General features: G+C 53.3%; 6 protein-coding genes across 6 annotated transcripts; 4 read left to right on the top strand and 2 right to left on the bottom strand.

The window, feature by feature from the left end:
* Positions 1-1,369: 1,369 nt before the first annotated feature.
* On the top strand, positions 1,370-2,479 carry CTAM01_14436 (glycosyl hydrolase family 61; the record flags this gene model as incomplete). Its single annotated transcript, XM_060530437.1, has 3 exons — positions 1,370-1,427; positions 1,525-1,884; positions 2,196-2,479. The coding sequence occupies 3 exons, from the start codon at positions 1,370-1,372 to the stop codon at positions 2,477-2,479; spliced, it is 702 nt and encodes a 233-aa protein (XP_060375005.1).
* Positions 2,480-3,555: 1,076 nt separating this feature from the next.
* On the top strand, positions 3,556-4,641 carry CTAM01_14435 (SnoaL-like polyketide cyclase; the record flags this gene model as incomplete). The annotated part of the gene is made up of 1 exon (XM_060530436.1): positions 3,556-4,641. One exon carries the CDS (start codon positions 3,556-3,558, stop codon positions 4,639-4,641), a length of 1,086 nt encoding a protein of 361 aa, XP_060375004.1.
* A 1,306-nt stretch (positions 4,642-5,947) lies between these two features.
* Positions 5,948-6,999, bottom strand: CTAM01_14434 (uncharacterized protein; the record flags this gene model as incomplete). Its single annotated transcript, XM_060530435.1, has 3 exons — positions 5,948-6,329; positions 6,389-6,808; positions 6,863-6,999. The coding sequence occupies 3 exons, from the start codon at positions 6,997-6,999 to the stop codon at positions 5,948-5,950; spliced, it is 939 nt and encodes a 312-aa protein (XP_060375003.1).
* A 1,541-nt stretch (positions 7,000-8,540) lies between these two features.
* Positions 8,541-10,126, top strand: CTAM01_14433 (TLC domain-containing protein; the record flags this gene model as incomplete). The annotated part of the gene is made up of 4 exons (XM_060530434.1): positions 8,541-8,691; positions 8,798-9,111; positions 9,173-9,460; positions 9,518-10,126. 4 exons carry the CDS (start codon positions 8,541-8,543, stop codon positions 10,124-10,126), a joined length of 1,362 nt encoding a protein of 453 aa, XP_060375002.1.
* A 1,169-nt stretch (positions 10,127-11,295) lies between these two features.
* Positions 11,296-12,522, top strand: CTAM01_14432 (TLC domain-containing protein; the record flags this gene model as incomplete). The annotated part of the gene is made up of 1 exon (XM_060530433.1): positions 11,296-12,522. The coding sequence occupies one exon, from the start codon at positions 11,296-11,298 to the stop codon at positions 12,520-12,522; it is 1,227 nt and encodes a 408-aa protein (XP_060375001.1).
* Positions 12,523-12,906: 384 nt separating this feature from the next.
* On the bottom strand, positions 12,907-25,015 carry CTAM01_14431 (beta-ketoacyl synthase domain-containing protein; the record flags this gene model as incomplete). Its single annotated transcript, XM_060530432.1, has 5 exons — positions 12,907-15,869; positions 15,933-17,666; positions 17,728-18,431; positions 18,485-24,512; positions 24,562-25,015. 5 exons carry the CDS (start codon positions 25,013-25,015, stop codon positions 12,907-12,909), a joined length of 11,883 nt encoding a protein of 3,960 aa, XP_060375000.1.
* Positions 25,016-25,443: the final 428 nt, after the last annotated feature.

Raw genomic sequence — 25,443 nt, 5'->3', positions numbered from 1 at the left:
CCAATTGACAAGAGCTAGTAAAAGAACCTTTCAACCATCACAATCAATTCACCTTGTCTAAGCCGTTCGAAACATCAAATCAACCAGCGAATCAACAACAAGATCATCATCGTCAATTTCAGACATTCAAAATGAAGTTCACTATCTTCGTCACTGCCTTCGCCATCATCAGCGGCGTAGCTGCAAAGGTATGTCCAAGTCACTTAGCAACAAACGTTTCGCTGTGAACTATTTGGTGTTAGTCTAGCGCTAACCCATGATACAGGACTGCTGCTGCAACGTTCTGCCCGCCAACGAGTGCGATTGCAAGGGTCCGTATGCTGACAACGTCAACTGTGACGAGATCTGCCGCATCAGGAATAGCTTCAGCTGCTGAGCCGCATAAGACATGAGATGGATTGACACCAATCTGGAGTCTGAATTGGAGTCTTCGATGGAGGCGGATATGAGATAGACACTGCTTGAATTGGACGATGTGGGATGCTTTGTTACAGCGGGTTTCCATTACATATCACTGCCAATACGTAGCTCATTTGTCCAGCAATATGGTCTCCGGTATAGGATTGCAGTATACGGTTGATCTTACAAATGAATGTTTGATAACATTAGAGTTGAGCATGACGTTCCAATGGGGTGCTTAGTGAGTGCTGGTAAGGTTGTCTGTTAGATCTGTCCGCATTTCCCATACCGACCAATACATAATGCAAAATGCTGTAAGTGGGCTGCTTGTGGTCGCAGTCAGTACCTTACATATAAAATGCGGAGATGATAGACCCGTTGGTCTCCTCGAGAACATGAATCTTTCCGTTCGTATTATGAATGTTATATCGCATTATATTACTAACCCAGCATAACTCGGATATTGATTGAAGGAAGAAAGTGTAAACTCGAGGCGAGAGAAAAAAACCATTTCCAGACTTGGGTCTAGTTTTAATTGGGTTCAATATGCTTACCCCGGAGCTATTGGACGAACAGTAGTTCACTGGATCTTGGCGGGTAGCAACCTGAAGCAGCACAAGGATCGTGTTGTAACCTTCTCTCGGAGGCCTCGCTCCGGTTTCGACCCCGGAGACAGGAGATTCGTGGAATATGACCCCTTATACTTCGCTAGTGGCCGGAAAGACTTCTCTGATATTGAGAAGCTCTTGGGAGTTCTTCCAAAGCGTTCGTGAAGGCCGAGAAAGCGACCGCTCGTTAACATCATGTGAGCATCGACAGTGATGATATGGGAGTCACTGAGATGGCAGCTTTATTTAAGAGTTGATCCGTCAGCCGAGCTTGATCGAGACGATTGGATTCCAAACAACCTAAAGGTTTGAAAGAATTAAGTTAAAGTCATACGTCTAGAAGTCGCCAGTACAGCAGCAAAATGAAGTTTTCGCCAACCGCTTTTCTCGCTGTGGCAGTCGCCTCTGCCGAGGCCCACTGTAAGTCTGACTGTCAATCATACGCATCTCACAATAGGCACAAAGTCGGCGCTGCACACAAAACAATACAAGGTAGCTCTGACTTCTTTGACCACAGACACCTTTGGTCGCCTCGTCTACGGCGGCACAACCTACCCCGAATGGCAACACGTGCGCAAGACGCTCAATTTCTACACCAACGGCCCGGCCGACGGTGTATCGTCGACGCAGATTCGCTGCTATGAAGCAGACGCCGCTGACCGCGGCACGGTGACAACGCTGCCGGTATCGGCAGGCTCGACAATCGGGTTTGCGGCCAACGGGGTCGTAGGACACCCGGGACCGGCGAGCTTCTACATGGCCAAGGTGCCGACCGGCCAAACCGCGGCGACGTGGGACGGCAGCGGGGCAGTGTGGTTCAAGATCTACCACGAGAGGCCGACTATTACGAGCAGTGGATTGGAGTGGGCTTCTACCAGTGAGTTGTTTCCAATTTTCTGCCTTCTTTTTTGTTGTATCCGGAACAATATGACGGAGAAGAGACTCGGAGAGTGGTGAAGCAAATCTTGGAAATGGGGGAAACAGGGCAGAAAAGAGGAGAAATGCAGAGACTAGAAGGCTTTCTGCGGGTTTCAAAAGAATAGGGACCCTCCAACTTTTGTGGAGAGTGTGTGAATCGCGTGCCCGCAACAGATTCCCTTCGCATAGGGCTGATTCAGTGATTTGTGGGCTCGTGGGGGTTTTCTCGTCAGTTGGACAAGCAAAAGCTAATTATGAATAACGTCACAGACACTCAAGTCCTCTCCACCAAGATTCCGGCGTGCATCCCATCAGGCGAGTACCTCGTCCGCGTCGAGCACCTGGCGCTCCATGGCGCCGCCACGGAGGGCGGAGCGCAATTCTACCTCGCATGCGCGCAGGTTTCCGTATCCGGGGGCGGGAGCACCAGCCCGTCGGGCCTCGTGTCGTTCCCGGGGGCGTACAAGTCCACGGACCCGGGGATCCTATTCCAGCCGTACTGGCCCACGCCGACGAGCTACACTAACCCGGGACCGGCCCCGTTCAGCTGCTGAAAAGCTTGTGAGGGAGATGCCGGGATTCCGGGAGCTCGGGAGGCGAGGACCGGGGTGGTTTCTGGATGGTTTGAGTTGATGGGAGGGTTCCACTTCCCGTCCCAGGGACCGTTCATCCGTCTGATGGTTGATGGGACGTAATGGTGGTCTAGGCTGAGCATGATTCAGCGGACTTTGATTCAACTGATTTCCAGGTTTTTGTTGGGGTTCACTTCAATAGGAGACTACGTACCTTACACTATCACACTGCCTATGTCATTCTGAGCCTGGGACATGATCTGAGAGTCTCGACCATCATTTCCCCTCTTCCCCCGGTTGCCCCAGGAAAGCCACCCAAGCCACCTGGAGTAGCGTAGGTCGCCGGATTGGAATGTAGCGGAGGTTTCCCTCCTGGCGACTGGCTCATGGGCTATTTCCAGCATATAATCTGGCGGACTAGCGCGGTGCGGTGGCTGTTTGGGTTAGGTCCGCGCGTCCCGCTTATGGTTAGGGATGGTCCTGGATGGTGAGGGATGAGATGTTCGGCTGGCCGCCACAGGGATGCGGGTGATGTCAGGAATTGCGGGGATTTGTACGTCATTCACGCGAGAGGTGTGGCGCAAAGCTTGAGATCTTCATCGTGCCCTTCTTTCTCTCACTCGTGTTTCCCTCGCTCTCTCACTCGATGATGTCTCTGCTCAGTCACACCACCCCCGGCCAGGCCACGTCGCCTGCTGTTTTGTCCTGAGCTCCCGTAATTCCCATCGCTCGATCGTTTTCAGTGCCCATTCATATTGAAAGTACCTTACTTACCTAATCCCCCCTAACTACGTCTCCGTGGTCTGGCCTGATTCCCATCCGTGATCTGCATAGATCTACAACCTAAGCTCACCTCCTACAAGTACAATTCACGCCGAGAAGCTCGATACCTCCCGTCCCCGAGTGCTACCCTGTTTCCACATTCCCATCATCTCGTCAAACCCATCTACACCTATCGAAATCGCGACAAAACTCACCTTCTGGAGGCAACACATGCTCTCGTCACAGTCGATTAAACAGATTACCAACCCCTTACCGCACCCCCATCGAAAGATATCATGATGAAGATGAACACGGTCACGATGGATGAGTACGGAGCTCCGTGCTTCCCTCACGAGACCCTTCTCACCCCTCCCGAGTCCCCCGAGCTCAAGCCTCCCGAGGTCCCCGAAGTCAAAGAAGCTGCTTCCGGCAACACCACCAGCATTCCCATCCGCAAGAGCAGAAGCCCCTCCTCCAAGAGATGGAATGGCGACGGCAAGGGAATCCAGGTCGATATCGGTGCCCGCCTGCGCGAGTACCTCGACTGCCTCAACAACCGCAAATTCGATGTCATCGGCAACCACCTGGCCGACACTCTGATGCGCAACAACCGCAGCCAGACACGCGAAGAGCACGTTGAACGTCTTCGATCGCGCGTCGAGGGCCTCGCGAGCTTCAAGATCAAAATCGACACCCTCCTCGTCGACAAGAAGGCCCAGGCCGTGGCCGTGCGATACATCAACCGCGTCACGCTCGCCGAAGCAATGATGGACGTCGACCCCGTCGGCACGACGTACGAATTCGACGAGCAGTGTTTCGTGTGGTTCGACGACAGGGGCAAGATCTCGCGCATGCTTACGCTGCAGGATAACGACGGCATTCGCCTGCAGACACCCGAGGCCGCGACCACGCCACGCTTCTTCATGCGGAGTCTTCCCGCGGAACCCATTGATCTGGCGGCAACCTACCGTAAGTACGTCGCCAGCATCAACCGGCGTAGCATGGTCAAGGAGTTCCCTCGCTACTGCAAGAAGGAGCTGCGACACAACAACCGCGTTCTCTCGGTGCAGGACTACGCGCGCAGCATGCAGTACAGCCAAGAAGCGATTTCGGGACTGTGGTTCAACATCCAGGAGTTGCTCGTCGATGAGGAGACGCAGCAGGTTGCTGTGAGGCTGCAGATCTCGGGGACGCCGGTGCAGGAGTTTGCGGACGCGAAGCCGAACGGGAAGAGTGTCAAGTTTCACCAGCACTGTATGTATCGCTACGACAAGGGCAAGATTGCCCTCGTATGGGCGACGATGGAGCTTGATTCGTACCGCAGACAGTTGCAGGAGAAGCCTGGTGACAGGAGAACGTCGTCTATGTTGGGCATCAACTGAGCCCAGAGACACAACTACTTCAACAGGGCTGTATTGTATTATTAGCTTACGATTTGACGGACTTTGGGTTTACTTTGGAAAGACAGGAGCCGGAAAGGTTCGGAGCGTGGCGCTCTGACGCTGGGAGTTTTGGATCTTTCTGGGTTCAGGGTCAGCTTTGAGATAAATGTAATACGCGGTTGCTACATGGCAACATATCTCCCCTGAAAGAATTTAGACACGATTCTCGGTGACAATGCACACACAACCTACTAATTCATATCCAACTGCCACGGAGTTAGCAACGGGAATACCATCCAGATGCTATTCTACTAAGTCTCCAAATTGGCATATCCGCTATCATTCGACATCACCTCAGGTCAAGGAGTAGGTCATAACTAACGATGCCAGATCATGAGAGCCCTGGATGTCAGACAAAGTCCTCAAATGAGGAGACTTGCACAAAAACAGCACGTTGTCTTTCGATCTTGATTGATACCCCGTAACAGCAGAGTGTTGGGCAAGGGATCGCTATCTCATCTACTTATCAATCGTCTGTTACCATCATTCATTCCGCTTCATGTCGCGCTTAGGCGGTTCTTTTGAGATTAAGTCTGCCGTCTTGTGCAGGGATCAATGCCGGGCAAACTCAGGCGCGTTTGTCCCCTTAGTCCTACCTCTAATCCTTACGACGCAGGTTATGCTGAGGACTGCATCTTGCCGCAGAAGGAAATCTGCGGCATCCAATCGACTATGCTCCAGTGCAAGACCGAGTAGGAAGCCGTGTCCCTCTCTACAGATACTTTGGTATCTGCTCCACTCCCAAAAGCAACCTCGTTATGTTGGGTTGGTCACTGGGAATGACTTCTGTCAAAGATAGATAGATCTACCTAAGTATTTTGGGTAGGTACATACCCTTTCGGAACTTATCGCTTGGGCACCCGTCAGCTCAGATACCGTGCCGAGATCGAAGCATCATTGTGGAAAACGTGCCACCACAATGCATTGAGTGAAAAGTTCTTTGCATAAGCCAAAGGAGTTCACGATTGTTTGGGCTGCCGCTTGCTGTGTAATTACACCCAGATGTCGTGGTAAAAGCAGGTACTGTCAATAATATGAAGCACGATATCATTCGATAGCAACACGATGTAGTCCACTACACAAACAAGAGTAACAATGAAGCCCGATGATACAATGTGCAGCCGCTTTCAGGTTCGATCTCAATGGGATTTCGTAGAGGGGCGTTTAACAGCCAGAAAGTATGCTCATATCCCGATCATTTCGATACCTCTACCCCATTAGTAGCACCTACAACCATATGATTAGCTTAGACATGGATAGAAAGCCAAATATCCATACCCAGAGCCGTTTTAATGCTGCCATAGATGGCAAACTGGCCAGCGGTGAGCCCACCAATCATAAACAGACGTGCCGGAAGCCCAGAAAATGAACCACGGAGTCCAAGCTCGCCCGCAATCTTGTACAGACGAAACGCGGTACTTTCACCAGGCAATCCCTTTGTCTTGTTGATTTTGGACAGCATGGTGTCAGCTGGTTGCGAGATGACAGCCGCGGCACAACCTGATAAGAGACCGGATCCCATGTTAATCATGAGCTGGGTAGTGCCGGTCTTGGAGTTGTCGAGACGGGCGAAGAAGAACTCGGAAATCTTTTCGAATGAAACGAATTTTGTAACCGTATAAGGAACTCTTTGCTGGTGTCAGTACGTGCAGCAACGCAGCCCAAGAAGCAGTGAAACACAGCTTACTGTTTGAACAAGATTGGGCCGAATCCGGAGTATAATGCACCAACACCCTCATGCTTCAGAATCTTGCTAAAACCACCTACCAACCCGTTGGCGAAGCCAGGCACGGACACGAGTCGGATACGCGTAGCTTCCGCGGGACAAAGTGTGACAGCAGAACAACATTCAGCACAGGCTGCCGAAACGGAGTAGACTGCCGTACGATTTCTTCTAGCTTTCTCGATTCCAAGGATGTCAATCGATTGTTTCTTGAAGAGTTCATACAGGCCGAACTTGACGCCTCCTTGGATAAAGTAGCCGGTGAATGTCGGGCCCAGACCTGTGAGTAGAGAACCTACACCTTCGTTGCGTATCAGTTGGCGGAAACCCGTGATCATACCGCGGTTATAGGTTGCTGGTTCAAGCTGGATCTTCGTCTTGACACTATGGTATTGTTATGAGTCTGGCATGTGAGAGTCAAGGTGATAAACGACGTACACATCGATGGGCGTGAAGACAGCGTGAGTTATGGAGCAACCCAAAGCACCAGCGAGCGCGAATCGAGCATACAAATCCAGTCCTTCTGGCTTCTGCATGTTGGCTTGAGCCTGAATGGCAGGATATGCGGCAGCCATTGCGAATTTTACGAGCGTGAAGGATACGGCCCCGAGAGAAGCATGTGTGTAACGAGGTGGAACGATGAGGGAGAACATCATTAAGAAAACAGTCTCATGGGACGCATGCTATGACTCGGCGGGTGATACCGGGTTGTCTCGGCGAGCATTGAACGCCGTATATTACTGTCGCCGATTCCCCGCTAGACCCCGACCGGGTACCTTTGTCAGCGGCCGCACATAATATGGGAAATCCGTCTCCATACAAGCCGGAAGAGATATGTAACCGGCCGACATATAACTTCGCCTTCCTCTCTTTTCCTGCTGTCCGCTTGTAGGATTATTGCGACAACAGCGTGGCCTCAATTGTAGGCATACCGCTTTTCCCCGGCCGACGAATCTTATCGGTCCCCGGGTTCCCGGAGGTGTGGACCCCCGAGGATCCGTCAGATGAGCGAATCAAAATCCTTCACTCGGTTCAGGTGGGTCGCAGCTCCGTGCGTCGCCTGATATTGCCCGGAGCTCTCGGTCGATGGGGCTTCCACAGCCGGAGGGGTTATCGGTGGCATATCGCAGTGCACTATCATTTGCCGAAGCAAGCTGCATACGTTTCCATCGTGGTTTTTATATTTCCATTGCTAGCAGACGTTGGTAAATGCTCTGACCCCCCACAGTATGCGATCTTCAGAGTCTTTGAGCAGAAGTAAGTCGGTGCTGAAGAGCAAGAACGATTGATCGGGTCCGAGAAGGTCAGTGTATCGGCGCACGTCAGCTTTCTAGAGCAAAAGTGAAAGACCAATATCTCTATCATTTTATCGAGACTTTTCCATCCAGTTGGTTCGGGTTCCCGCGGGCCTACGGATAGCTAAGCCTCAGGATCCACCGGCGAATACAATCTGCGGACCTGGGGCGATGGAAGGATGACAAGCACCCATGTCAGCTTATCCTGATTGGTGCAGGGATGGCCTGATGCTGATTTCCCCTGAGTCTTGCATGCCCTGCATCTTCGTTTTTGCGGTCAATTGGCAATCGCGAATGTCATTGAGGAGTGGAAATCCAACACATAGGTCGCTGTGATGACTTGCAGTTTGCGAAAGGTACTTGGCATCCACCCTGATGGAAGCCTCTAAAGTTCAGCCCTATTGTCCCACGGGCGGCCTCAAGATGCAGACACACAGTTTGCCCTAGGGCAAACAAACTTGAAAGTTGGGAAATGCCTGAGATCTTAACGGCCGCCAGTTCCAAGATCCCGCCCGCCCAAATATGAACATCCCTGCATTCCCGCCGCCTTGTCTCACCGCCCCCTGCGAGGCGCGAAGAAAGGGTCCAACCTGCTCAGCTGGCAGCTTTGGTCTCGCCCTGTTGGGGGAAGGGGGCCGCCGGCAGGGGAATATTGTTACTGTTACTTCTTTAAGCGACTCGCGCTTACGGGCACTTTCTCAACAGTTTTGTCACACAACTTTCTGCTCGAGAAACACACTGTTTGGTTCCTTTTCGCCTCGGCATCTTCTCGTGGAAAGCTGAGCTGAGCTGAGCTTCGCCTCGACTGCGTGACAAGGACCATGATCGAACCCACCACCGAGATCGCGCATCCGAAGCGCTCTTCGCTTGTCGCATCCAGGGCGCCCAGGCTTGCTCACTCACAAAAGTTAAAGACCATTGACACGAGCCGGAGGAAGAAGCTCGTCCAATGGCTCTTTGATAACCAGACAAGTACGTCGCGAAGAGTGGAGGGAAGCTGACCACATCTACCGATGCCGTGCATCACACCCATTTATCCTACGAGTCAATGCTGACCTGAAGTTCTCTAATTGAACAGACCTTGCCTTCCATACAACTGCCCCTCTACTCCTCACACACATCTGCATCCCCGCGGCACGTCCGTATACATCCAAGTTCATCAAACTCTCATATTACAACACGACAACCGGCAAGTATGGCGCCGGCCACGACGACCTCTATTTTGTCGCATTCTGCGTGGTTCTCCTCATTGGCATCCGAGCCGCGCTGATGCGCCACGTTCTTGAGCCCCTCGGCCGGCATTGGGGCATATCGAAGAAGAAGGATGTCGCGAGGTTCTCAGAACAGGGCTCGATGCTCACGTACTACAGTGTCCTATGGCCAGTGGGAATGGTACAGTAGATTTGCATTCTCACCTCGTGGGCATCTTGTCAACTAACCGGCGAGTTCCTAGTACCTCTATTGCAAGGCGCCATACTACCTTAACATGAAGGAGCTGTGGAACAATTGGCCCCAGCGAGAGCTCGGCGGGTTGATGAAGGGATATATCATGGTACAATGGGCATACTGGGTCCAGCAGGTCATCTCAGTGAATATTGAGGCTCGGCGCAAGGACTACTGGGAGATGATTGTGCACCATGCCATCACCATTTCCCTCATTGCCGCATGCTACGCGTATCACCAAACCCGCGTTGGTCATCTCATCTTGGTCTTGATGGACGTCATTGAGTTGATCTTCCCTGTCAGTCCTCCTTGAAACAACGTCACGCACCAAACTACCTGCTAACAGTCACGACAGCTGGCCAAGTGCCTCAAATACATCGGTTTCACAACCCTCTGCGACGTTATCTTTGGCGTCTTCCTCTTGGTCTGGGTCTGGACGCGTCACGTATTCTACCTCATGACCTGCTGGAGCGTCTACTATGATCTGCCCCGATCTCTTAAAGAGCCATGCTTTCGAGGCGCTCCGGGCAATATTGAAGGCCCTTTTTCGGCACCCAAAGAGGGGTGGTCCCACCTTCTCGAACCGTTCAAGGACCCCGAGGGCACGGTATGCTTCACCGACGGCATTCGATACGGCTTCTTGACTTTTCTCCTTGCACTTGAGCTTGTCATCTGCGCGTGGTCATTCTTCATTATTCGTGTCTCAGTGAGAGTGCTCAAGGGTGCTCCCGCCGAGGATGTTAGGAGCGATGTTGATGACGAGGAAGAGGAGGAGGAGAAGATCGAGTATGAGGAGATCGAGGCCATTGAGGAGGATGTTGGCGTGGAGTCTATTGACCTCAAGGCTTGGGACAGGTCGCCTTCCCGGAAGGAGTCTTCGAGCTCCAGGGTGAGTGGCGTTAGGACGCACAGCGGCCGGAAGGAGTTGCTCAATAGGATCGGGTGCGAGAAACAGATTGATTGAGGGCTGCGACGATGATACGCTACATTGGCTGGCCAAGACTCGCAGACACAATAGACTCCAATTCTCCAGTTCATGACATACAACTTGCTAGATTTCTACTCTGATACTCGTGTTATCCACCCATTCATATCGTGAGACTCTAGTACGTCTACATCAAAGAGTAGCGATTCTCTCTTCTAAGTCCCAGTTTTTACGTTTACCCTCCACTACAATGGATAATCAGTTCATAAACCACTTCCGTCCAAATTGAGTAGTTTCAGAGAGGTCTGGTCCCAAAGCACCATTTTCTAGAGGCGATGTGCAGCTCCAGTCCCCTCATGAACCGGGACCGAGTGAGACCCGCTCCATTCGGAGCAATATGACGACATAAACCCTCCGATTCGGAGGGTAAAAAACTCGTACGCGTCTCAATTCTCCAGCTCGACCCTCTCCCCCTTTTCCATTCCTCAGCCTCCCGCAACAATTCTATTATCCGCCAGGGTCTGGTGGGGATGGCGAATGGCAGCCACCGTTGGAAACGTGGGTCCATATGCTGTGATTGGAGGCTGCCGAGACATGGACATTCGCATGTTCACCGGACTCAGCTGAGAGGCTTCTCAACACAGAACTTCGGACTTCGCAAACTTAGATGCAGCTATACGAATGCTCGCGGAGCTGAAACCAAAGCTCGTAAAAGGCGCGCTGTATGAACTGTACATGTATCCCATAAATCTTCGATTACTATCAAAGGACTTCGTCTCCGTCCTCCAACGGGATAAAAGAACAATCTTCCCCTTCTGGACTTCTGCTGACGCCCCCCCGTTTGATTAATTGTGTGCCACACACACCGACCAACAGTAGCCCCTGCATTAAGCTATCCCAAGACGGACAGCTCTCTAGTTGCGCCTGGCCTGCCTGTGTTGGGGACGCCCGCTCAAATTATTTGATCCCCTCATGATCTCGATTCTTGCGACTCTTTTTCTTTGCGCATCGCGGTGGTGTGAGACGCGGAATTCTGAAGACAGACCTGCACCCAACCTTGACTGTCTTGATCAATTGGATCAATGATCAGAAGCTGAGGTGTCATTTGGCAAGTCGAGTTTACCATTAGCACGACGACCAAACGATCGCGACGACGAAGCACTTCACGAACTCCCGCCGAGACCCAAAATCCCACGATCTCTTACAACATGGGCGCAAACTACATGGAACTCCAGCCAGGCGCTCAGGTCCCGCCCCAAATGTTGAAGAGCCGCCAGACAAAAAGCTACTCGAAGCGCAAGAAGACAAGGGTATTCGCTCTCCTGCGCCGTCGGACCTGGGCGTTCCCATTGTTCCTCACGATCGTGATCCTCTCTCTCTACGCCGTCAATCCGACCGACTCTAACCCGACGTACCATTTCATATTCCCCTCCTACAAGCTCGACGATGACAGCGCCGGGACAATTCAATATGGCAAGGGACCTTGGGACATCGCCTTCGTTGCCTTCTACACAATATTCCTCACCTTCACCCGTGAGGTCTGCATGCAAGAGCTCCTGACACCTCTCGCTCGCGCATGGGGCATCAAATCCCGCGCCAAGCGCGCACGCTTCGCGGAGAATATGTACACAGCACTCTACGTGACCGTCATTGGGCCCTGGGGTCTGCACGTCATGAGCCGTACGCCAGTATGGTATTTCGACACCCACGGGATGTATGAGGGCTTCCCGCACCGCACGCACGACGCTAGCTTCAAGTGCTACTATCTCCTACAGGCAGCGTTCTGGGCGCAGCAGGTGGTGGTGATGGTGCTGGGCTTGGAGCAACGGCGCAAGGACTTTCATGAGCTTGTCGCGCACCACGTCGTCACGGTTGCGCTCGTTGCGCTGAGTTATCGCTTCCATTTTGCGTATATGGGTATTGCGGTGTACATCACGCACGATATAAGCGATTTCTTCCTGGCAGTGTCCAAGTCGCTGAATTATCTTGACAACAAGCTTCAGGGGGTGTCGTTTGGGGTGTGTATCGCAGTGTGGATCTACCTCCGGCACTACATCAATCTGCGGATTCTCTATTCTGCGCTGCCTGGATCCGAGTTCAGTACCGTTGGGCCATATGAGCTGAACTGGGAGACTGAGCAGTATAAGTGTCCCCTGTCAAACTTCATCACCTTTGGCCTCTTGGCTTTGTTGCAGGCACTGAACCTGTTCTGGCTGTACTGCTTGTTGCGCAGCGCTTACAAGTTTGTCTTCTTGGGGGTTGCGAAGGATGATAGATCGGAGGATGAGGAAGTTCCAACAGCTCAGCGGGTCGTTCAAAAGGAAGTACATGTAATGACAGCGTTGGATGTGTCATCCCACGATCTTGATGAATCCAGGTCTCTATTATCGCAAGGCTCTGTGCAGGAGAGAAGGCCTAGAAAGGCCACGACATAGTCGAGGTAGAGAGAAACAAGAAGTCGGACAGAGACGACAATTAGCGCTTGACTGTTGAAGGTTCGCACAACATGGCATGGAAGTCCAAGTGAGCAGATGAAGTACGTTTAGTTGTTGAACCCACTAAGGTTTGGCTATGTGATACTACGTTAGGCGAAAGTCGGTGAAACCGTAATTCAACTCAGTACTGCCCTAAAGGGGGAATGTTTTAATCTTGAGACTCTCAATGATGATATGCTTACACCAAGTTGAAGGGAAGGCATGAATCTCAAAACATGGAAGACCTCTATTACATAATGGGTAGTGTGCAACAGTACAATGACACCAATGACGACGAAAAGCATCCGATACAACCAGAACTCCAAGTAAACTCCATGTAATAAATCATCGCCTCAGCAACTTCGGCAGATTCATCGGCTCTCCAGACCCCAGCGAACTCCGGAACACGGCAGCCATAGCAGGCGATAGCCCAATCTCCTCCGCGCGATCAATCCACTCATTTAGAACTAATGTCTCAACAGCTTCTCCCGTCTCAGTCTCCAAATGCTCTCTTATCTGGCTTACATCCAACTCCAAGTCGCCAGACTCGTGGATGTACACAACTTCATCCTCCTTAGACCCAGACATGACGGCACTCACCACCCCACTGGTGACCGTCTCCGGCTTCACCAAGTCGACAAAGCCGCTCAGAACCGGCGCGGCCGGCACGGCGCGTACGCGTCGTGAGTAATCGAGCATGTTCTGCATAACATCAGCAGCCGGGTTCTCGCCGGTCCTGTCGGCCTCTGGACGCATGATGCTTGACGGACGATGAATGTAGATCGGCAGACCGATTTGTCTGTGAATGTTCTCGAGGTATACCTCGCTGGCCCACTTGGATGCGACGTAGCCGTGTTGGCCGTCCGCCGGGGGCATGTGTACGCGGACCGAGACTTCGGCCAGCTCCTTGAAGGGGGTGTACATGGCAACACCCGTGGTGGACACATAGTGCAGCGGGATCTGCCGGGGGCTGCACAGCCGGACGAGCTCCTGCGTTGCCCCGAGGTTTGCAGCGCGGAGAGAAGGATAAGTCTTGAGATGCGAGACGTCCGCGCCGTTATGGATCACCGCATCGGCGGATTGGAAGATGATGAGGGCTGCTTCTTCCGTGAGACCGAGGCGAGGCAAGCTCAGGTCGCCTTCATAAAACTCTGCCTTTGGCCCGAGCTCAGAAAATAGATCTTGGCGAGGTTGGTCCTTGGGGTTCCTAACCGCTATGCAAATGACCTTCTCGATGTTCTCGTTCTCGACAAGGGATCTGGCGAGGTATTGGCCGAGGAAACCAGTGACTCCGGTCAAGATAACAGTGCGAGGGAGCTTCGCAACAGGCTCGGTAGTGTCTCGCTCAGAAACTATATCTCCCGGCAGCAGAGCGGTTTCGATTGCCCAATCGATCTGCTCTTCGAGCGCCGCCTCAGTGTCGTCAATCCCGGGAAGAAGCCGGGCCATCGACCTCAGGGTGGTAGCTTGGAAAAGCTTGGGCAGTGCGATGAAGATGCCGAGATCCGCACGGATCCGACCCTGAAGCTCGATCAGGAGAAGAGAGTTACCTCCGATGGTAAAGAAATCGGAATCCGCCTCGATGTCGTGCAGTCCAACCAGCTCTTCAGGGGTCACAATTTCCCAGTAGCTCTGGAGTGTCTTCTCGGCCGTGGACAGTCTCTTGGACCCTTCGGAACCATCTCCATCATGCTCAGCGCGATGGAAAAGCCCCTGCGAGATCGGCAGGGAAGCGATGGCCCGTCTGTCGACCTTGCCAGCTACCGTTCTGGGAAGCGAGTCAATTGGTATGAGGGCCGAGGGGCACATGTTTCGTGCCAATGGCAATTCTGCGAGAAGCTTCTGGAGGAACTTGCTCGTGGAGCCGGTCAGAATCTCGCCCGAGAAGACGACATGGACGACCATGAATTTGACCGACCCGTCAGAGGTGCTGCGAAGAGACGCCACGGCATCGGCGAGAAGACCTTTGGAGGCTTGTACGACGGTATTCTCTACATCCTTCAAATCAATACGCACACCGTTAAGCTTGATCTCTGTGTCGTCTCCGATGCGCCCCTTCAGAACGAGCATGCCATTGTGCTGCAAGTATCCGACGTCGCCTGTTCGATACATGGTCGTCCATCCGCGCTTCACATCGTCCTCGGTTGCAAAGGGATCCGGCAAGAAGGATGCCTGAGTCCGATCCTCCATGTTCAGGTAGCCTTTGGCAACGCCAACACCACCGATGGCAATCTCACCCGTCTGACCAACCGGCTGAAGGTTCAGACTGGCGTCTAGGATGTAAAACCGCTCATTTGCCGATGCCACTCCAACGGGGATGGTTCCGTGATAAGATCCAGGCTCACGGTACGACAGCTCCATTTTGGTAGATCCACATGTTGTCTCTGTGGGACCGTACACATTGAAGAGACGGAGGCCGTCGCGATCCACCTCACGGAAGCGCTGTAGAAGCGGCTCGGTAACGGCCTCTCCGGCGACCAAAGCCAGACGCCAGACCGAGGACCGCAATGTGGTTTGATTTTCACGCCTCAACCAACTCTTGTACTCAGTTGGAGTCGCGTAGGTGGCCGTCACACCTTGACTGTTGATGAGCTCGACCATCGCGTTCGAGTCGGCGCGCAGAGTGTGAGACACCGTGTGCAGCTGGGCTCCCACGCCGAGAGCCAAGAAGATTTGCGTCACGGATAGGTCGAAGCTCCAAGCGCTCTGCTGGAGAACGATGTCATTTTGGTTCAGCTCGTAGGTCGCCGCGCAGTGATCGAACTCGTGCTTCAAGCTGCTATGGCGTAAGATGACTCCCTTCGGGGTTCCTGTTGAGCCGCTGGTGTACAGAATGATGGCCGCTGCGTCCGGTTGAGCGAGGTTGGGAACCTCTTTCTCACCTAGCTCTTTCAAGGCTGACACGTTGACTATAGAAGTACCTCTCTCGAACTCCAGATTGGTTGCATCGTCTTTCGTCAAGTCGTGAACTAAGATTGAGGATGGCTGGCTGTCGCGCACGATCAGTGATAGCCTGGCGACTGGCGTGTTGACGTCAAGCGGGACATAGACAGCTCCGATTCTGAGGATCGCGAGGAGACAAGGTATCCAACAGATTGATGGGTGCTGAAAGACAGCGACTCTGGAGCCGGGCTGCACACCTTGACAAAGGAGTTCCGATGCAATCGCGTTCGTCAGAGAGGAGAGTTTCGCATAGGTAATCGAGCCACTAGCGTCGTCGGTCACGGCAACTCTCTCCCTGACAGTCGGGAAGAAGCTATCGAATCGATGAATGAGGGTTTCGGGCCAAGATGAGTTGAAAGTCGCGCCTGAATGGATGTTAGCAACGCGGTATGGTACAGAGTCAAGATACCGCTCTTTGGTGAACTAACCGCGACCCAATGTAAGAGCCTTCTGCAGAACAGCTGGTCTAAAGTGCCAAGTGCTACCAACAGCATCATCCGGTGCGTTGGCGAACTCGCGAAGAATATCCTCGTACCCATGCTGCAAAATCTGCGCATCAGACTCCGTGTACAAGGACTCTTGCAAGTTCAAGAGAATGCGCGAATCACCAGTAGTGTTGTTGATCACGGTGAAGGTAATGTCGTATGGAAGCTCAGCCATCTCCTGCTTCATCATCGTCATCCTGCATCCGAGGAACTTTTGGCCGTCTTCAAGGTCGTTCTCGGCGTAATTCATGAATGCCTGCGCCAAAGGCGTGTGGGTAGCCTGACGTGAGATGCGGAGCTCATTCAGGATTACCTCAAGTGGGATCGAGTTGGCAAGAACAGCAAAGCTCTTCTCCCGCGCCTCGTCCAAGGCACTAAGGAAAGGCTGCTCCGCGTTGGCGACCATGCGTAGGGGCAACATGTTGAGGAACGGGCCGATGCCGGTGCGCATACTATCGTCTCGCCGGCAGCTGTCTGCGATACCGATACAGACGTCGGTGGTGCCGAGGAACCTGTGCAGGAGTATCTTGAAGGCCGCGAGGTGGAAGTGGAACGGCGTGGCGCGATACTTTCTAGCTACCTGACGGATCTTTGCTGAGAGCTGTTTGTCGATGCGGAAATCTGGAATGCGGGAGGCGTAGCGCTCAAGAGGCTGCCGCTCAGAGATCTGGCTGCGATGGAGGGATAGAGGATCGGGAATAGTGGTAAACTCGTGGCGCCAGAATTTGATGGCCTCGTCCCATTCTCCGGATGAGTACTGCCTTTGCTGGTCATCAGAGTAATCGAGGTATTGGAGAGGGTTCGGGTCGAGGGGATATCCGTTGTAGAGTCGCTCCAGGTCGCCCATGACAGCGTCATTGCTGGCTCGATCGAAAAAGATGTGGTGAGAACTCATCAAAAGGTAGTGATCCCGTGGCGAGTATGAGAGTAGAATCGTCCGGCTGGTCTCGCCTCGGCTAAGGTCGAAGACATGACCACGGAGTGCTGCGTACTCATCGAAGAGCTCGCTCTTGGTGTAGATCCTCTTGTGCTCGAGGGCGAAAGACGGGGTCTTCATGACTCCTTGACTGGGCTGGCCGTCGCGCTCGCAGATGCAACTACGCAACGACTCGTGGCGTTCTCCCAAGGCTCGAACAGCGCGGGAGAGATCGGGAATTCGCACTTCCCCGCTAAGATGAAGCATAACTGTGTTGTTCAGAGTGGTCTTGTCAGGCAAGAGTTCGTGCACAAACAAGAATACTGACTGGGTGTAAGACAAGCGCCCGAACCTTTCCAACTGAACTTCCCGAGGTCTTGCCTCTTTCTCCTCCTTAATTCCGAGATCGCCATTGACTACAGATGAGTTCTCTGTCTCGGGGGCAGTCGAAGGTGGTGTTCCAGACTTTTGGGATGACTCCTCGGAAGATGGTGATGTGTCCTCAGACTGAGAGGAGGAGAACAGCTTGGGTGCCAGCTCTTCCGGTATCTCCTCCACAGCGTGGTCGATGAGACTCTGGAGTGCTTCACCCTTGAGAATTCGAAGCGCAGGAATGTTAACCTGAAAGTTGTTGAGGAACCAAGAACGGATCCTGACGGCGACTAGAGAGTCGAGACCCAGCTCGTCGGTGCGAACGGCGGGTGTGATGGCGTAGTCGTCGCTGAGATGGAGCATCTTGCGCATCTCGGCAATGAAAGATTCTGGTGTTGTGTTAGTCATTAAGCTTACGGGAATCGGGAACAGAAGTAGTTATGATCTCACCGGTGATGATATTCTCAACATCATCTCTCGTTGTCGCAGCGGCCAGTTGGTCCTTGATAGACGGGCCATCCTGCGCATTAGCCGCGCTCGTGTCCTCGACAGCGGCTCTCTCCGTAAGACACGCGAACTGAGGATAGCTGTACCACTGCGGCCGGTTAGGCGCGTTGGCCGGCATCCGTCTCAGTCCGATGGAGATCTGCCATTCGGCACCCGATTCAGGATGACCATATTGAATGGCCTCTGCCAGTGTCTGGTGAACATCGTACTCCGAGATAGTCAAGAGACCTCGCTCAAAGGAGGGTCGAGTGAGGACATTGCCCTTCTCGCGGGTGATGTAACCTGTACCCATGATCAAGCCGAGCTCCACAACCGACGCGGGCAAGCCACGTTTGCGTCTTTGCTGCGCCATGCCGCTCATGAAGAGGTTGGCTGTGGTGTAACCTGCCTGGCCGGGATTACCTGCGACGGTAGCGACAGAGGAAAAGAAGATAAAGAAGTCCAGTGGCTCATCTCCTAAGACGCGATCAAGGTTCAGACTACCCTCGACCTTGGGACGGAGAACGCGGCTGAAATCTTCGAGTCCCATGTCGCGTAGCGACATATCAAGCAGAATCATGGCGCCTTGGTAGACACCGGCGATTGGAGGCAACGTGCTAGAGATCTCGCGATGTGCCTGCGAGAGGGCGTCGTAGTCGGTGAGGTCACTGCATTTCTCATGTTAGTCTATGCCTTCAATTTGGTATGACGGTCAGCTTACCATGCCACAATACGAACCACTGCGCCTCTCGCTTCTGTAATCTTAAGCCACGTCTCATCGACCTTCGGATTGCGACTAGTGATAACTAGGTACTTGGCGCCATTCCGAATCATCCAGTCTGCGATAGAGATTCCAAGATCGCCAGACAGTCCAACCAACCAATAAGTCCGATCAGCCTTGAACTGGGCAGTTGCGGGTTGAACAGTGATAGAGACAGAAGAGGCGTTCCAGTCGACAATGGTAAGGGCATCAAGAGTTCCCTTGGCCGTCTCGAGATCTTGGACCCCGATCAGGCTAATTGCCGCATCATCCTGTGTACGGTTCTCAAGAGCTGAACCGGCATCGGTCGCTGCAGTTGCCAGTAGCTTGTTGACGTCGTCGGCAGACGCTCGGCTCATCTTTGCAGTTGCGGCAAATAGGGAAGACACATTGACAACAGGAATACCGGCTGGAAGAGACGTAGACACTGGTGATAGGCTATTTTGTGCTGTAAAGTCGATATATCGGGAGATGTTGGGGGGGAGAAGCGCCCTGATCTGAGATTGGCGAATGTAACGTCCGACGTAGACAGCATCAGTGTGCTTCGCAATCTCTCGGGAAGAGGTAGTGAAAGCCAAATTGATGCCAGCAAGCTTAGCATGTCTACTGAGTAGCTTCGCTACCGCCTGAGGAGCGTTGTGAGCTAAGAGAGTGTCGCTTTCGGTAAGGGAGCCCACAAGTTCTGGCATCAGAAGTTGCGCAGCGACATCTGCCAAAAACACCGCCGCAGACTCAAGCGCAACGGAACAAGCGACGAGGCATTTCTTGGATATGTTGACGACCGAGGCAACAGACTCGGAAAGTCCAACGTACTGAGTGCCACTCGTTGCGCAGCTTCCCAGCACCAAGAATGCATCCCCGCCGTCAGTCTTGATGGCATTCAAGGTGGAATGCGTCACCTTCAAGGTGACTGCGCTGCCATCGGAGAGGCCGCTGGCAAGGGAAGGCCGTTCGACAAGAATATGCCGGTCACCGACACTCTCAATAACGATTTGAGAGGTCAGAGTCTGAGCGTCCTTCACAATCGTCCTGCGCGCCGAGTTGTAGCGATCATTGGCGGTGCTGACAGGTCTCATCCGGGGAACCAACTGGCGTCCGTCTGAGTCGATGACGATCTCAGACTCGACAGACCAAAGGGACTTGCGTTGGCTTTGATCTTGGACCGAACCGGACATTTGGAAGCGCAGGACAGACTCCACCAACGCTCTGGCGTCGACACGGTGCGCATCTTGGAAGTCGATGAACTGGTAACGGATCTCTGGAATCTCCCACAACGCCGATCGGGCGAATCCGACACCCATGTTACCGAAGGGATTGTCGACCATGCGATCTTGAGTGATCCATGCGATAGACTTCTCAGATCCGAAGAGATGCTTGAGGCCAGCCCAACGAGCAGCTGTGATGTCTTTGAAGACGGGATGCTCGAGGTCCTCGAGAACAAGGATTGTAGCTTTCTCGTTGATTTCGACATCATCAAGTCTCTCCAACGACTCAACCACCGTAATCTCATCGCAGAAAGCATGGATCAGCTTTCGAATGTCCTGCACCAAACGAGAAACACGCAAAGTGGCTCCTCCAATGATGAAGAGATGCTTGATGACAGCTTGTCCAACAAATAGCGATGGAGATGCCAAGAGAGGCTCCCGAATGAACTCGACCCAGTCATCAACAGCCTGCGAGACCATGACGGAGTTGGGGAGAGACATGGCATCCTTGACGGGCGTCATGGTGTCGACTCCTGAGAACCCAGTCTTGCGCAGGATGGCATCCCACTTGGACTCAGAAACGCAAGCACCCAGGGTTCTGCCCTCCTCAATACCCTGCCACCATCCTGGCAGACATCCGAAGAGCGCGGTGCCACGGATGATGTCGGTATTTGTAACCTCGTAAAGAACAAGGTAACCACCAGGCTTCAGAAGCGATCGCACGCGGCGCACAGTCTGCTCAATGCTCTTGGTGGCATGTAGCACGAAGGAGGCAACGACAATATCATATGAATTCTCTTCGAAACCTTGAGTCTTCATATCCTGCTCGAGGTCCAGAACGCTGTACACCATGCGATCCTCGAATGCCTCAAACTCCGCCTCGGCCTTGTCGAAGAAGGCCGCCGAGACATCGGTGAAGGTGTATGATGCGAAATTGTCGTCCACCCGCTTGAAAATCTCTCTAGTAGCCTGCCCGGTGCCGGCGCCGACCTCCAGAATCTTGCTCTCGGGATAGCGCTGGAGGATCTGCACGACAGTCTCAGCTAGGAGATCGGTGCCTCGGGTGATACTTCGGGCTTGAGCGTAGTAGTCGGCGAGCAGTCCGTTGTTCATTAAGTGCTCGAGCATGGTTGTCTCTCCCAGAATGGCTCGCGGCATCTGATCCCCGACAATATGCATGGCCTTGACCTCGGGTTGATCAGAGAACGGTTTGGACAGGGCTAAAATGTCTTCCAAAGTGTCATTGAGCCATTCCTTCTTGGCGTAGCGATGCTTGCCTTGCTGGACGAGCTTGTGAGTATGCGAAGCGAAAGATAGATAGGCGGCATTATACGGGTCAGATCTCCCGGGGTGATCCTCTGGAATCTGGCCTTCCAGCTGTCGGAGGTAGAAGTAGCTGCCACGCTCTAGAATGACTGCCATCTCCTTGTCCTGAGCAGAGGCATCGTAAGTGCCAGGGATGTCAGCATTGGGCTCAGAATGCACCCAGTGCGTAGTATAGAACTGCTGCTGATCATCTGCTGGGGAAGCAGGAGTGAAGGGGACAACGTGGAGTCCTTCCACCTGAACAGCAGTGAACTCTCCATCTTGGTCATGGATGTCGACATCGCCCTGGAATCCAGAGGTATCCGCAGACTCAGTGTCGTCGGCCATGGATGCGACGAATGGGACTTCAGCAGCGCCTGACCAGTGACGCCCACACAAGGAAGGGTTGATTCTGATCTTGTCAATGCGTGTCGGCAGATGCAGACTCCAAAGTCTGCCATCTTTAGGGTAGCTGAAGGTTAAGATTATGGAGTGGAAGGCTGCGTCCAAAACCGCGGGGTGGATGATGAGAACCTCGTCATCAGACTCAGGTGCTGTCAAGGCGAGAGAGCCAGACGCCTTGCCAAGCTTTCTCTTCAAGTCAGACAGAGCTTTGAAGGGACCCGTGTACCCGTAGCCGACATCGCCGAGGGAAGAGTACGCGAGCTCTGTATCGACGTCCACCATGTAAGGCTCGATCCGGGCAGTCGCGGGCAGCGTGTCACGAGACGCCTCTCCAAGTGAGACGGAGATTTCGCAACTTGCGACGAGCTGGAAGTCCTTGTGTGATCCTATACATGCCTCATACGTAAAGTGGGCTGTGATAGAAGCAGGGTCGTCGCGGATGATGTTGCTGATGACGGACCGAACCTCGATGCCAGACTCTTGCTCATCGTTTCCGAACACCAAAGCCTGATGAATCACCAAGTCGTTGATTTCCATGAGCTGAACCGGAGTCTCTTCCGCAAGGAAGGGGATGGTCTCAAACGCCGTGGCAGCGTACGCAGCTGCGGGGAAGACCGTCTGGCCTTGGATTCTGTGGTGGTGAACCCAGGGGAGATCATGAGGGCGCAGGATCGCCTTCCATGTGACCTGGTGTGCTGAGCTCTGGGGTTGCAAGTCTCCGAGAAGCTGGTGAACGGGTTGACTCCTTGTGCGCAGGTTCTTTGATAGGTTGGACTCGTGCCAATACCCTTGAGAGTGATTCCATTGATATGTTGGCAAATCAGATATGAAGTGGTGCTGCTTCGGTCCGCTAAGTGCAGATTCGTAGCGATCAAAGTCGATGATGAGGTTGTCAACGTGGGTCCACACATAACCGATTGCAGAGGAAACACTCTGGACTGCGTTGGTGTTGCGCTGGAGTAAGCCAGTATACGGGATTTCAACTTTTTTCTCCTTGAGCGTGTCAAGAACGGGACCCTTGAGAGCAGGGTGAGGGCCGACTTCAATGGCAGCGTCAAAAGGACCAAGTTGCATTGCCTTTTCGACTGCCTGCATGAAGAGCACTGGCGAGAGGAGGTTGTCGACCCAGTATGAGGCATCAAAACTGTTTGACGTGTCGAGAGACCGGTCCGGGTTGACACTGGAGACCCAAGTGCACTTGGAGTCAGATTGCTTCATCTGGATGGCGAAAGGCTTCATGGACTCGAGATACGGCTGGGAGCAAGGGACCATGTGGTGTGAGTGGTAAGCCTTGTCCACTCGCAGGCGTCGAACGAACTTGCTCTCGTCCTCGAAAATGTCAATCATCTCCTCAATTGCATCTTCGTCGCCAGAGATGGTGATGCTGGAGGAAGAGTTGCATGCGGCAACCTTGACTCTGCCTAAGAAGTAGTCATCGTTGCAGATAGATTCGGCGTCCTCCAAAGTCGTTCCGACCGCTAACATCGCACCTTGCACCCCCTCTGGACCTTCAGCCAAACGCGAATGAAGGCCACGGTAGTATGCGATGCGAATAGCGTCAATGGCAGATAGGGCTCCAGCAGCAAAGGCTGCCCCGATCTCTCCAGAGGAGTGACCAACTACCGCAGCGAAGTTGATACCGCTTTGACGAAGAAGCTCAACAAGGATGACTTGAACAGCAGTACACAGAGGTTGCGCAACTGACGCACTTCCAATCTGGCTCGTCTTCGCTTCAGCAAGCAGTTGTTCCCTCAGAGTCCAAGCCGGGCGATCCGTCTCAGGCAACTCCACCAAGGCATCATCCATGGTGGCCAGCAAGTCGGCGGCGTACTGGGAGGTCTCAACAAGCTCAGCACCCATGCGAGCCCACTGCGCACCTTGACCTGTGAACACACCCAACAAGCGAGCTTCCTTGGTGCTGGTTCCGGCAGCCTTGGAATCCAACTGGAAGTTACTGTTGCCAATAATGCCCTTCAGGTTGGTCTGGAGTACCTCAATAGTTGACGCTGGCAGCGCCAGTCGCAAGGGAAGACGAGAGCGGCGTGATCGTAACGTCCACGAAAGGTCTGAAGGGCTAGTTTCGGGATTTTGCCCCAAGTACTCGACATGGGCGGCGAGACTAGACAGGAGCGATTGCTTTGACTGTGCGGAGAAGAGGAAAGGAGCGACGCTTTGGGTGTCGATGTCTTCCTCGGAACTGGACGCCTCATATCCCTCGAGAATGATGTGCGCGTTTGTACCACCAAACCCGAAGCTGTTCACGCTGGCTCGCCGGCTTTGACCCGGCGCAAGCTGTGGCCAAGGAGTGAGTTCCTGGGGAATCTTCAAGTTGCGGTAGAAAGGCAAAACGTTTGGATTGAGGTTTTCCAGCAGCATGTTCGGTGGTACATAGCCGTGCTTCATGGCTTGCACGACTTTGAGAATACCGGCTATACCGGCTGTGCTCTCCGTGTGGCCGATGATGGTCTTAATGGAACCGACGAGCAGACGATCCGCGGCAGGATCTCTGTTGCCGAAGAACGCGGTGTGCACGGCCTCGGCCTCGACTGGGTCACCTGCCGGCGTGCCCGTGCCGTGAGCTTCGAAATATTGGCACCGATCGGTGTCGGACTCCGGGTTGAGTCCTGCCTTGGCATAGGTCGCACGGATAAGCGACGCCTGCGCTGCTGCACTGGGCATCGTAATGCCGCGACTGCGACCATCTTGGTTCACGCCGGTCTCGCGAATAATGGCTTCGATATGATCTCCGTCAGCCAGCGCGGCACTTAGCGTCTTGAGAACAACAGCGGCCACGCCGTCACCGCGGGCGTAGCCGTTAGCACCTTGGTCCCACATGCGAGAGCGACCATCGGGAGAAAGCATTTTCAGCTTGCTCTCGTGGATATAAGGCTCTGGACCGAGAAGAAGATTACTTCCGGCGGCTAATGCGACACGGACCTCTCCGGATCGCAGAGCCTGGACGGCTTGGTGCACCGCGACCAGACTGGAGGAGCAGGCAGTGTCCACAGTGAGTGAGGGCCCATGCCAGTCGAAGAAGTACGATATCCTGTTAGAAACGATACTTCGAGCGGTACCTGGGGCTGTTAGTAAAGCCTTCATTGTGTTAAAGGGTGCAACTCTCACCTATTGCAAGGTACGTTGGGACGTGCTGCAAGTCTCGAAATTGCAGAGATTCGTAGTCGACATACATAACACCGACATAAACACCAGTGTTGGAGCCTTTGAGGCCTTCGATAGTCAAGCCAGCGCCTTCCAAGCCCTCGTAAACTGTCTCCAGAAGGAGGCGCTGCTGAGGGTCCATAGCTATTGCTTCCGGCGCTGTAATATTAAAAAATTGGGCGTCGAACTTGGCGACATCTTCTTGAAGTAGGTAGGAGTGCTTGACGTTGGCGTGACCGGGAAACTGAGAATCCTTGTGGTGAAATCCGCGAACGTCAAATCGACTGGGCGGAATCTCACAGAGTACATCGCGCGGTTCTCGGAGCAGATCCCATAACTTGGAGGGCGAGCTGGCACCTCCTGGAAACCTGCAGCCGCTTCCGACAATCGCAATGGGCTCGTTCCCTTGGGAAGCCATGTTTGGGGAGGCCATACTAAGCGACTGGACGTGTTCAGAATAATGTGATCGGGACGGTTAAGGAAACCTTCTAGAGAAGCCCCTTGATAATGATGGTAGACGGTTGTTGGTATTGTACAATGTGGCAAGCTTAAGAGGCGCTGTGTAATCCCCGCGTGATGCGTTCAAAGAACAAGAATAAGAGGCGCGATCTAAGCTGTCGTTTCCAAAGGTACTATTTGATCAACAATTGGACTCAGACTACAATAACTATGCCTCTCAAGCTTCAACTCTCCAACTCGGGAACATATCACTTACCCGATTTCGATCCAGACCTTGAGGCAAATATTGAACAGGCAGTCGTCGGATTCGATCCCTGTCACCTGTCATCGTAGAGCCCAGGCCCTGGATGCAAACTGGTCCCTGCAGCTCTGCCTTAGTGGGCTCCG

This window comes from Colletotrichum tamarilloi, assembly GCF_030869305.1.
Source record: "Colletotrichum tamarilloi strain Tom-12 chromosome Unknown Scaffold_122.1, whole genome shotgun sequence".
In the NCBI taxonomy this organism is placed as follows: domain Eukaryota; kingdom Fungi; phylum Ascomycota; class Sordariomycetes; order Glomerellales; family Glomerellaceae; genus Colletotrichum; species Colletotrichum tamarilloi.
Note: the sequence above shows the minus strand (reverse complement) of the source record. Positions and strands in the feature narration are given on the sequence as shown.